Here is a 13683-nt window from a genome sequence, read left to right on the forward strand (position 1 = left end):
AAAAATATTCCCGAACCAAAGCCCAAGTCCTTCCCGACAGCAAGTCCATTACTCTGTCATCCGCTCTTTCCAATTTTAATTTTTTTTTGCTTACTCCTCATCATCATCGTCGCCCAAGCTCGCCTTCTTCAGTTCCAGGTCGCTCTGCAAGCTCCTGAACTTGGCCGCCAGCCTCTGCTTCAGCAACGGATTGTTCTGGCGCTCCATCTGCTGGCGCGCGCTCTCGACCTCGCGCTGGAGGTCCGCCACCTCCTCGCGCAGCTGCGCCTTCATCTCCTGCGCCTGCTGCGCCGCCTCGTCGATGTCGTCGTCGTCGTCGTCATCCTCGTCGTCGTCCTCCTCGTCCTGCTCCGTCTCCGGCTCGGCCGAGGCCGACGCGCCGGGCGTGGCGCCGGGCGTCTCGGCGACGGGCGAGCCGACGACCATGGCGTTGCCGCCGCCGCCGCCGGATGCGATGGTGATGGCCGACAGCTCGCCGCCTCCCGCCGACGAGTTGAGCGCGTGCTGGGCGACGGCGTGGGCGTCGAAGGCGCTGCCGGGCGTGGGGCCCTCGATGCTGGTGATGGGCTGGTCCTCGTCCATGGACATGGCGAGCATGCGCTCCATCTCCTCGGCGTCGACCTCCTCCTCGCCCTCGGCGTCGAGGTAGCCCTCGGCGTCCATGGCGTCGGCCATGTCCTCGTCGCCGACCATCGACCCGGCCTCGTCGCGCTCCTGGCGGTTCGGGTCGATGAGGTCGTACGAGGCGCTGCCGCCCGCCTTGGACGCCTTGTCGTCCGCCTCGAGCAGGCGCTCGACCTCCTCCTCGACGGCTTCGATGGTGCGGGTGCTGACGCGCTTGCGGAAGCGGCGCTTGCGGACGTAGTGCATCGGCGGCGTCAGGCCGTGGGGGTACTGCCATGTCTTGTCGTCGACTTCTTTGGGCAGCGCGGCGTCCTTGGCCTGCTCCGGGGTGTCGACCTTGGTGTGGACGAGAAGCATCTGGCATATGTCCGCCGTCTTGTACCAGCCGCTCTTCTTCTCCCAGCTCTTCATGCCTTCGATGATGCACGGGAGGTCCACCATGCATGCCGCATAGTGGTGGCCTTGGATCGTGATGCAGGAGCGTCGGCCATCCCGGTCGAAGAAGCGGAAGTGAATGTCGGCGCCGCCCTCCTTTGGAGACAAGCCTACCCTCTTCTCGGCAATCGCCTTCTGCATGTAATCGCAATCGGGACCAGGCGCCATACGTAGAACGAACTGCGACTCGATTACTGGGTCGGGCTCCGCGTCGTCCGCCTCGCTGTCGTATCCCACACCATACTCGCGCTTCGGTATCTTGCCCACATGCTTCACCTTGATCCTCTGAACCGTGGGCGTCTTCGGGGCGGCTGACTTTAGTTTGAGGGAGATCGAATGAGTCCGCCCGTGGGCAGGTGGCGCGTGGGTTCCGGACGTCTTGAGGGACAGCGTAGGCTTCGATTTCTTCGACAGGGCTGCGCCTCCGCCGTCATCTTCGCGCGCGCGCTTTTTCGCCGGCTTGGAGGCGGCGGCAGGGCCCGCTGCGGAGGCGGCGCTGGGGCCCGCACCGGCCTTCTCCTTCTTGGGGTTCTTGCGCTTCTTCTGCTGCTCCGGCGAAGCCTGTCCAGCAGGGGCCGGCAGCTTCGGAGCGGTTTCCGAGACGGGTGTGTTCGCATTGGACTTGGGCTTGAAGCTGAGCTTGAGGCCACTGCCGCTGGGTGTGGCGGGCGAAGGAGTGGAAGCTTCGGGCTTGGGTGCGCCGAATTTGAGTTTCATAACGGGCGGTTTGGACGGCTTGGACGGGTTGGAGGACGACATGGTGGGCGAATCGCTGGTTTCTCGACAGATATGGGGGGCAGTGGCAGGCACCGCGACAGGCAGGCGCGCGGGCGGGTGGTGGAGGGCGCGCGGGCAATGAAAGTGCGGACGCGCGAGGTGACGTGCCCGGAGCAGGACGCGCCAAGGCGGGCGGGCGAGCAGCGCTTGGGAATGGACTGACTGACTGGAGCTTTCCACCACCTCCCCACGAGCAAACCGCATCCGCATACCACCGGCAATGGCCCAAGAGCTGCACGCCGCCCTCCTCCGTCCGGCGATCCTCCACATCCTGCGCGCCGCCGGCTACCACAGCGCGCGCCCGTCGGTCGTCGACGCCGTATCCGACATCGCCGCGCGGTATATGCTGCTGCTGGCCCAGCGCACCGCCTACCACGCCTGGTCCAACCACAACGATGCCGACCCCGCCATCTCCGACGTGCGCATGGCCCTGACCGATGCCGGCATGCTGGTTCCGTCCATGACGGGCGCCGAGGAGGCCTGGAAGGAGCTCCTGCGTCACCCGCTCGAGGACTTTCCCGAGCGCAACGGCTTGCGGTTGAAGGAGCAGCGCCGGCGGGACCTCGAAGATACGGCAGACGTGCGCGAGTTCATCGATTGGATCACCGGTCCTGCAAACAGGGAGATCATGCGAATTGCTGGCTTGGAGCGCGATGCCGCGCAGGGCGGAAAAGGCCTTGACGCCGCCGCAGACGCGAACGCCGTGAAAGAGGACTATTTGACCTGTAAGCTTATTTCGTCTATGCGGAGGGTCAATATCGGAGGCTCTCGGGGCTGACCAGACACCAATGCAGCACTCAAGAAGAAGCACAGCAAGACGGGCGAAGAGTCGAGATTTCAAGGCACCGTTTTGGGCATCCCTGCAGATGACCGGCCGATTCGAATCGAAGGCGGACCGCCGGAATCCATTCACGACTGGATCAAACACACGCAAGAGAAGGCTGTCGCTGCGGCGAAGCTGGAAAGCGAGAAGACGGCCGGCAATGGTCTCGAATCCGCGCCGAGATCACCACCCGACGAGAAGGAAGAAGGTGATCCAATGGACGTGGAGAGTTGAGGTTCTGTCGTTTGGGTTTTCTCACAAAACATCATATATGCATAGCGACCGGAGTTTGGAAGGCAACCATCACAGTCGGTGAACTTAACACCGCAACACAAAAGTCAATACCCTGCCCGGCATACCCAGTGGTCTGTTGAGGCCCTTTAACGCGTGCGTCACAAATTTTGCCGGAAACACATTCCTCCACCACGGAGGAATAGCCGGGACTGAATGCCCTATCCGAGACATCACAGAAGAGGTCAAACATGCCTTCTGGCATTTTAGATCAGGAAGGGAGGCAAAGGGAAGGTCGGTGAAAAGTGCGAGTAAAGGGAACGGAGTGCTAGAAATGGCCTACTCTGTAGTGGCCAGGACACGGACAGGTCAAGGGCAAATGTGAGACCATCGTACTACAACCTCTGCTGGCAGCTTGGCCGCCCATACAGGATAATCATGGAGCATCAAGGAAAGTGTCCTTTCTGCTTCAATACGGGTCAATAAAGACCGTCAAATATCATAAGCCATATTATCTTTACATGGAGAAAGTGATAGTGTTTGTTTTCCGTTCCCAACCATGCATTTCATAAGAGATCATTCCATCACTTCTCGGTTCTCGTCCTCCATTTAGCTTGAAGAGTTCGGGTAGTTGTCCTTGTCCACGGGGTTCGCCGGTCCTCCTGTTTGTCCCAGCACGCCTCCGACGTCGACATTGTGCTGCCTCTCCTCCTTGATGGCGTCCCTCAAAGGCGCCTGTTCTGCTTTCTTCCTGCACGTCACAACACAAATCAGCTGCCCATCATCACTTCCAAGTCGCAGCTAACAACGTAGACAAAAGAGACCCCACTCCAATCCTCATCCACGAGACAAAAAAGGGTCAAGGAAGAACAAGAAGAAGAAAAAAAGAGAAAAAGAAAACCAGTTAACTCACCTCTCCAAATCCGTCTCCAACCCGGGCTCCACGCCGCCCGACCCCGTCTTCATGCCGTCCTCGCCGCCCCGCACCGCCGCCGCCACGCGGCCCTCGCCCGGCGCCGCCATCTGCTGCGCGTCCAGCTCGCGGTGGCGGCCGACGTCCTCGTCGCGCAGGCCCTTGGCCTCCTCGCCCGCGGCGCCCGGCTTGCGCACGCCGCGGCCCAGCGACGACGCCGTCGCTTCGTCGTCGGCCGTCGTCTGCTTGGTCGGGACGCGGCGGTCGACGACTGCGGGGCCCGACGAGGAGGAGGAGGGGGAGGAGTCGGCGGCGGCGGCGCGCTCGGCGGGGTTGTGCGTGGCGGGGTTGCCTGGGGTGGTGTAGGCTTGGGCGGTGGTGGGCTGCGAGGGGCCCGTGGGGTTGAGGTCGTCGGTCATGGTTGGTTGTTTGTTTGTACTGGGGGAGTTGGTTTGGTGTTTGCAGTGCGGTGGTGGCGGGATTGGTGAGGCCAATTGGGATGTGTAGGTCGGAGGTGAGGTGTTCGGCGTGTATGGGGTTGTTCGGGCGAAGAGTTTGGAGGAAGAGAAAGCTGGGGCTGTTGTTGTGCTGTAGAACCAGAAGTTTTGCTTGGAAGTGAAGTGATGATGCAGCTGGTGGCTATGACGTAGGCGGGGCGTAGATAGCTCCTCCCCACCCCTCCGCTCCACAACCAAATCGGAATGGACGCTGGGTTGATTGGCCAGAACGCCAGAACCCGAAACAAGCCCCATTGCTTATCGCAGCCTCGTCTGACATGCGTATCTGTCGTTGGACGACCAGTTGGCTATAAGTTGGGTCTGGCTTCCCGTCGCTTGGTTCGCGTCTGCCAGTGACGATTTGCGGACTACTTCGACACTGCAAACGTATTCACGTGCACGGGTGTAAGGCAACCCGTACGTCTCAGCCTAAAGTCAGCTGTCTGTTGAACGTCTAAGGTAGGGATATTTCTTCAATACACAAAATCGCTGATAAGCTCCAAATAGCAACAAATGCCTCAGAGGACCGTTCGTATGTACAAATCTTCAAGCAAAAAACCCCTGTCTATTAAAGTATAAGGAAAGAAGTGCCCCTGAAAAACGTTCGCCGATGCCATGCTAATGCTCTGATCTATGCAACTGAAACTGAAAAATCTTTTTTTGGTCCCTCTATCCGTAGGAGACTCCGTGCCGCCATGCTCTTCATCCGAGTATCGAACCCTCCCTTCACTCCACCGCCCCTCATGCTCAGCCGAATCGAGGAGGAATGTCCGATAAGCTGGTATACGGCGGGTTGTGCTTGTGCGCGTTGACTTCGTCCACCAGTTTCTTGATATCCTCCCTCAGCGCATCGACGTTGCGATCCATGGCCTGCACGAGCCGCTCCAGCTCATCTCCCGGGATGGCCAGCATGCCGTCTTCGCGCAGGCGCGCATGGCTCGAAGAATGGCTCTTGACGTGGCCCCTCTTGCGACGAGCGTTGCCGCTGCTCCCCACGCCGGCGCCAGTACCACGATCGACACCGACGGGCTGGACGAGCTGCTCGTCGTCGGGCGGCAAGGGCGGCGTCGGGTGCGCATGGAAAGCGAGCATCTGCTGCTGCGGCTGCGCCGAATCATGCTTCGTCCTCACCTCCGGCCTCTCCTTGTCCTTCTCCTTCCCGTCCTTCTTGCCGCCCAACCCAATCTTCCGCATCAACGAATCCCTCCTCCGCCTCGCCGTCGTCTTCTGCTGCGGCTGCTGCGGCTGCTGCTGCTGCTCCTCCTCCTCCTCCTCCTCCCCCCCTCTCCCCATCCCTTCCACCTCCACCACAACAGCCGACTCCCTCACCCTCCTCACATCACGAGACAGATCCCACTCCCTCTGGTGCGCCCCCTCGAGCATGTCCAGCGTCAGCCTCGCCAAGCTCTTCAGCTCCTCGGCGCGGTCGCGGTATCGGTCCCGATCCTCGCGCATCCCGTCGACGTGCTCATGCAGGAACCGGATGACCGAGTTCGCCGTGCTGAGCTGGTCGCGCATGTGCCGGATGAGCTCTTCCCTGTCCCAACTGCCACCGCCACCGCCACCACCACCGAAAGACGAAGAGAGAGAAGACGAGTACGAGTCTCCTCCTACTTCGTGGATGCCATCCGATGTCGCCAGCGCCAACGCAGAGGCGAAGTGGCGCGGCGGCGCGTGCCTGGCGACGGGCGCGAGCGACGAGTGGGCCGCGGCGGTGTCGACGAGGTGGTGCGGAGGAAGCGGCGGCGGCAGTAGCGACGGCGTCGAGGTCGATGCGTTGGCGGTGGTGGCAGGTGCCGTCCGCGGCCGTGGAGGGTGTTGCTGTTCGGGAGAAGCGCCTGCCTTCCGTCTCTTGTATACGCTTCGCAGTCTCGTGAAGGCCATGGCTGGCGGCTGGCGGCTGGCGGCTGGCGCTGGCGGCTTCCTTTTTCTTTTCTTTTCTGATACCCGTTTCAACACTGAAATTCTTTCTTCTTCTTCGTCCGGGAGTAACAAGATAAGCTGGAGTCTGTACCGTTCTGTCCGCGAATCCAAGAGGGAATCAGATGTTGTTGATAGCGGGATCAGGTCAGACCCGTGGAGGGAGATGAGACTCTCGCGGCGGTGTCGGCGCGATCTTTTGCGGACAGGTAAGGCAGATGCTGCAAAGACGGTGTGTGTCTCTCCGCTTGCAGAGCAGGAAAGAGGACAGAGAAGAGCAAACAGATCGAATGTGGCAGAGGAAGGCAAGTGCCACACCAACACAAAGGTGGACGCCTTGAGAGAAGTCCAACCACCGCAGAGCCTCAGTTCCAGCCTTCTTTCTTCAGCGTGCCCAACAAACAAGGCGACGGTGAAGCGTCTCGCGCCCAGCGACGAACTGCTCCAGCAACTGCGCTCTCAGCAGACGCGGCCACGTGAACGTGCTATCGGCAAAGACCGGCAAAAGAGCGGCGAAGACGTGCTGGGCTGCCCGTTTTGTAGCTGCTTGGGATCGGGCCTTTTCGTCAGATTGGGCGCTGGAGGTGAAGGATGCTCTTAGCCTTGGAACGAGGCGAGAAGAAGAAGTAGTGCGCGAAAGCGGTGAAAGTGGTCCTAAGCGCGCGAGGCGCTGGGCGAAGGACCGACTGATTTAGAAATGCTCGCTTACACTGGTTGATCGTTTTTCTTTTCTAGCTTGCGGGCGCCTACAGCTGTGGATTATACGTTGCCCCAACTAGGAAATGCTCGCTGCTACCCCAGTCTCCTCCGGCGGCTGTTTGACTTTTGTCCGTGGCCCTTGCACAGCAGCATCAGCCAGCAGTCAAAGCGTCGGGAGTCACCGGGCAAACGGATAGGCTGCTTTTTGAACAACTGGTAATGAAATTGCGCTTAAATACATTGGCCCATCGCAGCCCCAAATCCGCCGCCACGAGACCCAGGAGCCGGTGTATCAACTGCGGTAACATAGGAAACAGGTCGCGCAGCGATGACGTGGTCTCGAGAATGCACTAGAGGGTTTCCCATTTGAAATCGCCGTTTTGGTCACGCATGCTCTATTATACATCTCTAAAAACGTCACCGTCATCAGCGACGCCCTAATCGATGGGGAAGATTAGAACGTACTCCCTCGGTCCCCCCGCTTACAAGAAGCTCTTGGTGAACGAGGTGACGACGTCCTTCAGCTTGCCCTCGAGCTCCTTGCTGAGAGCACCCTCGCGCTCAATCTGGCCGAGCAGCTCCGACTCGTTGGTCTTGAGGTGGGAAATGAAGTCCGCCTCCCACTGCAGGATCTTGCCGACCGGCACGTTGTCCAGGTGACCGTTGACACCAGCGAAGATGAGGGGAACCATCTCGTTGACAGCCATGGGCGAGTACTGCTTCTGCTTGAGGAGCTCCGTCAGACGCTCACCACGGTTGAGAGTCTGCTTGGTGGCGGCATCCAGGTCGGAACCGAACTGGGCGAAGGCAGCCACCTCACGGTACTGCGCCAAGAAGAGCTTCAGGGAACCGGCGACTTGCTTCATGGCCTTGAGCTGCGCAGCGGAACCGACACGGGAGACGGAAAGACCGACGTTGATGGCGGGGCGGACACCCTTGTAGAAGAGCTCGGACTCCAAGAAGATCTGGCCGTCGGTGATGGAAATGACGTTGGTGGGAATGTAAGCCGAGACATCACCACCCTGGGTCTCAATGATGGGCAGGGCAGTCAGGGAGCCACCGCCGTGCTTGTCGTTCATCTTGGCGGCACGCTCCAGGAGACGAGAGTGGAGGTAGAAGACACTGGCTTTGTTAGATATTCCCTTGCTTTTCACTTCGGATTCAGAAGTACTTACTCGCCGGGGTAGGCCTCACGACCGGGGGGACGACGGAGCAGCAGCGACATCTGACGGTAGGCAACGGCCTGCTTGGAAAGGTCGTCGTAGATGATGACAGCGTGCTTGCCGTTGTCACGGAACCACTCACCCATGGAGCAGCCAGTGAAGGGAGCGATGTACTGCAGGGGAGCGGCCTCGGAGGCGGTGGCGGCGACGATGATGGAGTACTTCATGGCGTCGTTCTCCTCGAGGGTCTTGACGAGCTGAGCGACGGTCGAACGCTTCTGACCAACGGCGACGTAGACGCAGTAGAGCTTCTTGGACTCGTCGTTGCTGTTGTTCCACCTCTTCTGGTTGAGAATGGCGTCGAGAGCGACGGCAGTCTTGCCGGTCTGACGGTCACCAATGATCAACTCACGCTGACCACGGCCAATGGGCACCATGGCGTCGACGGACTTGAGACCGGTCTGGACGGGCTGGTTGACAGAGCGACGGGGCAGGATACCAGGAGCCTTGACCTGAGAACGGCGCTTCTCGGTGGTCTTGAGGGGACCCTTGCCGTCGATGGGGTTGCCGAGGGCATCGACGACACGGCCGAGAAGGGCCTCGCCGACGGGGACGTCGACCTAGCATCATCCATTAGTGGCCGGGCAAAAAAGTGGCGTTGAGGCTCGCAATACGTACAATCTCGCCAGTACGCTTGACGGTCTCACCCTCCTTGACGAGACGGTCGGAACCGAAGAGCACAACACCGACCTGGCCGGCCTCGAGGTTCATGCACATGCCCTTGACGCCGGAGGCGAACCTTGGTGGATGTTAGGAAGCGGTTTTGAGAGGCGCCGATTCCGGAAAAGACTTACTCGACCAGCTCCTCGGCCTGGACATTGCTCATGCCGTGGACACGGGCAATACCGTCACTGCACACCCATTGTCAGATAAACCATTGCCCATTGCCGTCGCGTCGTGATGAATTGGTGGTTCGGAAGCGCGTACCCGACGGAGAGGACACGGCCGGTCTCGGCGAGGCTGGCCTCCTCCTGCACACCGCGGATCCTCTGCTCGAGGATGGACGAAACCTCGGTGGGAGCAGCCTTGGCGTCGGCAGCATAGCTGCGGAGCTGGTTGGAGGCGGCGTTGAAGACGGCCGGGGTCGTGCGGGCCTAGGGAAGCGCAAGCGGGAAAAATCAGCGATGGCTCGTTGCGGACAGCTTCAACGCGATGCGACGCGGAACCCAGCGCCGCAACCACATCGCTCAGGCCGAGGAATTGATCGAAAGCGATTGACGCCGCAGCCCGAGACGACGCAGGCGGCGATGGCGATGGGCGATGGCGGCAACGAGGTCGGTGGATGACTTACCGCGACCCTGCGGGCAGAGATCGCACCGCAAGTGCGGGTGGACTGTCTGAGGGCGTTCCTGAACATGGCTGCGGTGCTCAGAAAGCTTCTTTAGATAGCTCTGCTATCAATTGAGATTGAAGCAGGAGGAGAAGAGGGGAGAGGGTGATGCGGTTCGATGGAGCTGGGAGGAAAGAGCGAACTTGCAGCACGGCACCGGCACTCAATCGTTCTCGATGCGCTAAACCGCTTAAGTAATAGGAACGAAATGCCCTCCGCGCGCCCGCCCCCATAACCCACGACTTATCCACTGCCACCAGTGCTCGGACACTGCTGCAATGCTGCACTGCAAGCGCGAAGCCAGCGCGTGTGCCTGGTACGCTTTGTGACGCTCATCGAGCGGCGCCGGCATCGCCCAACGACACCCGGCCAGCTCTTCCTTGCGCCCGCACCTGCCTCCGAAGTTTCCCGGCTGAAATGCACTGCAGGCAGTCACGTCACCCCGGATCTGTAACGGGTGGGGAAGCGCTCTCAACACGTCCAGCCTCCGGCTTTGGAGCTTTGGCCTGGTGTTTTTGCTCACATACAGTTTGCACTGCAGGTCCACTGACCATTACGACATTACCATCATACGCATCTAGCTACTGCAGTTGGCAGATCAACCAATCTTCTAACATAGGTATACCGTACGCTACTTGGGTTTTCTCCTCCAAAGTTAAGCAGTATCAAATGAAGTAGACGACAAGCATCACCCAAGCACGGACGGTAGAAGCTATCTGTTTATAAGCAGTCTCCGGTCCAGACAAACTCTCAACGGTTTCATTCGTACTCCATGCATATGGTCAAGACAGTCACTTATTCCCAATCTCTCAAGTAATGCTGTCTACTATCCGTCGACACGGCTCTAGCCAACTCAGACAGGCCCTCCAACCTCATTTTCATCTACCACGACGTGCTCCGCCACGCATGCAGACTCTCCGCGAGATTTGCCCGGAATTGCTTCTCAACGGAGCATTTGTCTTGGTACTGCTGAAGAACGGCCACGCGTACGAGATGGCGGTCAATGAAGGCAAAGAGTATTGAAGTGGATGGAGATGATGAAGCGGACAGAGGAGTCGGGAGAAGTAGTCTCGGAAGGAAATAAGTAGCAAGGGGTGGGTATGGAGGGTATCGTAGAGATAGTGGTGGCGTAGCCTTTGGCGAAGGACCGTGAGGCACAACTTTTCAAACTCCGGTGGTACTGGTGCATGACTGGCTGAAATGTAGATAAATATGCAGGCGCGTGCATGTACCTCGCATTATTACCTGTGCGCGCAACGGCCCGCCTAGTGTCGCACTACAGCTGAGGTAGTAGTTCATATGTCTTGCTCATGATATTGAGCCAGGTACATCGTGCTCTAATTCGTACGCCACTGTGTACGTTATAGATCAACCCGATGTTCTGCTGCAGAATGTGTGTCAATCAACTTCATTGATATACAACTATGAATGCCTGCTGTAACGTTGTTCACAAAATCGATTTCGGGGCTACCTCACTTCTCACAAATTTGCAAGGGCTTGAGAACCATACCAAAAGACATCAACCAACGTACTTGCCCCATCCTATGCACTTATGAATTGCATAATGCGGTAGGTCTTCTTCTTATCGAGTTTCTGGGTGGGTGTGCGCATTGATCGGGCAATGCGCATTCCGCCATGACCTATTCAAGGGGCGGAACATTACAGACAAAAGTCGCCCTTAATGCGCCTTCCCGTTCGCATTTCCGTTTGCTGCTTTCTTCGCATTCTCGTCCTTGAACTTCTTGATGTTCTGCTCAACAGCCTTGTCGATCCGGCTCTTGAGCTCCGGACGGTAGCCGAAGTGGAACAGCACCTCGAGCCAGACAAAGAAAGGTGCCAGGAAAAGCGCCTGGACGATGTTGTCGAGCAGCGCGGGAGCACGACCCTCGAACTTCCCGTGGCCGACAAACTGCGCAATCCATGCGACGACATGGAGTCCGATGGCATAGTAGTTGGCGGTGGCGCCGTACGTTGCCAGGAGGTGCTGGGCAGCCGCAGTGCCGGCGAATATCAGGGGCGCGAGAAGGCCACCGGCGACTGGTTCCATGAGAACGTAGAGGATGGAATAGAGCGTCGCAAAGGCGGTCCCGGCGTTCAGCGGGAGGTTCGGAATCGACAGCGCATCGGGAAGAGCGACAGCGGGGGTGTTTGAGAGCTGGGCGCGGAGGTCAGAGGGGCCCAGAGCTGCGATAAGCTTGCGACTCTTACAAACAGGAATGCCGTCATCATAATCAGAGGCACGCAGGTGATGTGAACACCAATGTTCACCTAGGATGCGCCGTCAGCACCGAGTACCGACAGAGGAGAGTTGGGCCTGAGCCGCGGGGAAGAGAGTCTTACGGGATTGTGGTGGTAGCTCCCATACTGCAAGGGTCAGCACAAGCGTGTCGCGTGGGGTGACGGGTACGCACGAAGGTGAGCTGCTTCTCGAGGTTCAAGGCCATGTTGGAGATGTGGAGGTGGGCCGGTAAGGCGGGGGAGGAGGTGCACAAAGAGACAGACCCCGAAAGGCGGATACGGCTACATTAAGTAGAAGCAGAAGCGAGCGCACCGAGGCAGGAGGATTTGCGAGCGGGAAGAGTAGAGATGTCGCGAGAGGCAGGCGGAGCGGAGGGGTCGAGCAAGCGAGCGAGCGCCGTTCGTTTCCGGCCCGCGGGTGAACATGTGCTGTGGTCCGCGTTATGCAGCCCGCCAATACCGAACCACTACGAACCTGCCCGCCGCATCACCACACTCGCGGCGCGTCGCGACCGATCCCTGTCGCTCATTTTGGCGGATTTCGAGGGTCGAAGCTACGCCCTGCTCCTCGGCGCGCGCACCGGCGTTGGCGTAGTGGATAGGCGGAGCACGGCCTTGCGCGCAGCTCGACACCACCGCGTTCTGTAGACACCCTCTCCAACGGCCGCCCGCTCGCGCTCCCCGCCGCTCACTGCCCCGTTACCCTGACACGAGGCCGAGCGCGACGCCTTGCCATTGGCTTCACCGCCCAGCATTGCTCTTGCGCTGCCCAGCGTCAACCACAACACGCTTCCTTCGAGCCGTACCCCAACACGACCCATCAACACAGCTCGCGCGACCCGCAACCATGTTCTTCCTCCACGAGCTCGAGCGCACCATCACGCTGCACCCGTCGTTCTTGGGCCCCAACGTGCACGAGTACATCGAGGACCGCCTGAAGCAGGATGTCGAGGGAATCCAGATCGAGAACTATTACATCATCTGCGTGATGGACTCGCAGGACAAGTCGGAGGGCCGCGTGCTGCCCGGCACGGGGTACATTGAATACAACGTCCACTTCAAGGCCATCGTGTGGCGTCCGTTCAAGGGGGAGATTGTAAGTTGCGGGTCCGCCCGGGAGACGGTACAGCAATTGACTCGGAACTCTAGCTGGACGGCGTAGTGTCAGCGGTCGTCGACTCCGGGTTCTTCGTGGAGGTGGGCCCTTTGAACGTCTTCGTTGCTGCCAGTGTATGTGGACCGCGCCTTTGCACAGTCCGGGAGGGATACTGACAGGCTTCAGATGATCCCAAGCTCGATCAAGTACGACGGCAATGCCACGCCGCCGCAGTGGACAGACAATGCGGACCAAGTCATCGAGAAGGGCACGCACATCCGCGTCAAGGTCAAGGGTATCCGTACTGAGCTGGGCAACATGTACGCGATCGCAACGATCAAGGAGGATTATCTCGGGTATGTCCACCAGCCTTCTGGCAGCGCACCCGCCCTGATACTGACTGTGTTTAGACCTCTTGGCGGCTGAGTACGTGGAGCAAACAATGGGAAGATGTCGCACGGTTTGATGCAATCTATACCCAGCAAGGATGGCACGTGGGTTTTGCGCAGTAGTGCAAGATTGCGGGCGCCATTCCCTTCGCAGATGAATCCGGGTCATGTACAACATGCGGGCTCAGCAGCCTTGCGGAGCACTTGTCTTGTCCAGATTCGCACGAGCGGCCGCGATTTTTTGATAAACGTGGCAATCTGTAGGATACGAGTTGCACATGACTAGAAGGCCTGGGCCGCAGAATTTGTAGCGGTCCACAGCAAAAGTCGAAAAGGCCCAGCGGGGTCTTTGATGCCAGATGAAATAAGAAAGCGTAGTTGGCCGGATGGAGCGCTCAATAAGCCTGATCCAATAAAGCTTTTTCTTGGCGCCGCTCGCTGCGGGACCGGACAGCAATCATGCTTCGCCTCTCGCAGGCGCGTTTCCG

At 59.3% G+C, this 13683-nt stretch overlaps 7 protein-coding genes across 7 annotated transcripts; 2 read left to right on the top strand and 5 right to left on the bottom strand.

Annotated features, from left to right (window-relative positions):
* Positions 1-90: 90 nt before the first annotated feature.
* On the bottom strand, positions 91-1818 carry BKCO1_3500051 (transcription initiation factor tfiid subunit 7; the record flags this gene model as incomplete). The annotated part of the gene is made up of 1 exon (XM_020274798.1): positions 91-1818. One exon carries the CDS (start codon positions 1816-1818, stop codon positions 91-93), a length of 1728 nt encoding a protein of 575 aa, XP_020129118.1.
* Positions 1819-2056: 238 nt separating this feature from the next.
* Positions 2057-2893, top strand: BKCO1_3500052 (bromodomain associated domain protein; the record flags this gene model as incomplete). Its single annotated transcript, XM_020274799.1, has 2 exons — positions 2057-2561; positions 2631-2893. 2 exons carry the CDS (start codon positions 2057-2059, stop codon positions 2891-2893), a joined length of 768 nt encoding a protein of 255 aa, XP_020129119.1.
* Positions 2894-3499: 606 nt separating this feature from the next.
* BKCO1_3500053 (uncharacterized protein) lies at positions 3500-4222 on the bottom strand (the record flags this gene model as incomplete). Its single annotated transcript, XM_020274800.1, has 2 exons — positions 3500-3641; positions 3804-4222. The coding sequence occupies 2 exons, from the start codon at positions 4220-4222 to the stop codon at positions 3500-3502; spliced, it is 561 nt and encodes a 186-aa protein (XP_020129120.1).
* Positions 4223-5047: 825 nt separating this feature from the next.
* Positions 5048-6184, bottom strand: BKCO1_3500054 (uncharacterized protein; the record flags this gene model as incomplete). The annotated part of the gene is made up of 1 exon (XM_020274801.1): positions 5048-6184. The coding sequence occupies one exon, from the start codon at positions 6182-6184 to the stop codon at positions 5048-5050; it is 1137 nt and encodes a 378-aa protein (XP_020129113.1).
* Positions 6185-7401: 1217 nt separating this feature from the next.
* BKCO1_3500055 (atp synthase subunit mitochondrial) lies at positions 7402-9499 on the bottom strand (the record flags this gene model as incomplete). The annotated part of the gene is made up of 6 exons (XM_020274802.1): positions 7402-8041; positions 8095-8702; positions 8761-8881; positions 8937-8993; positions 9070-9236; positions 9434-9499. The coding sequence occupies 6 exons, from the start codon at positions 9497-9499 to the stop codon at positions 7402-7404; spliced, it is 1659 nt and encodes a 552-aa protein (XP_020129114.1).
* A 1651-nt stretch (positions 9500-11150) lies between these two features.
* BKCO1_3500056 (uncharacterized protein) lies at positions 11151-11916 on the bottom strand (the record flags this gene model as incomplete). Its single annotated transcript, XM_020274803.1, has 4 exons — positions 11151-11627; positions 11681-11740; positions 11813-11836; positions 11884-11916. 4 exons carry the CDS (start codon positions 11914-11916, stop codon positions 11151-11153), a joined length of 594 nt encoding a protein of 197 aa, XP_020129115.1.
* Positions 11917-12557: 641 nt separating this feature from the next.
* On the top strand, positions 12558-13232 carry BKCO1_3500057 (dna-directed rna polymerase ii subunit rpb7; the record flags this gene model as incomplete). The annotated part of the gene is made up of 4 exons (XM_020274804.1): positions 12558-12806; positions 12860-12940; positions 12993-13162; positions 13217-13232. The coding sequence occupies 4 exons, from the start codon at positions 12558-12560 to the stop codon at positions 13230-13232; spliced, it is 516 nt and encodes a 171-aa protein (XP_020129116.1).
* Positions 13233-13683: the final 451 nt, after the last annotated feature.

The sequence above is a fragment of the Diplodia corticola genome (genome assembly GCF_001883845.1).
Source record: "Diplodia corticola strain CBS 112549 chromosome Unknown scaffold35, whole genome shotgun sequence".
NCBI lineage: Eukaryota > Fungi > Ascomycota > Dothideomycetes > Botryosphaeriales > Botryosphaeriaceae > Diplodia > Diplodia corticola.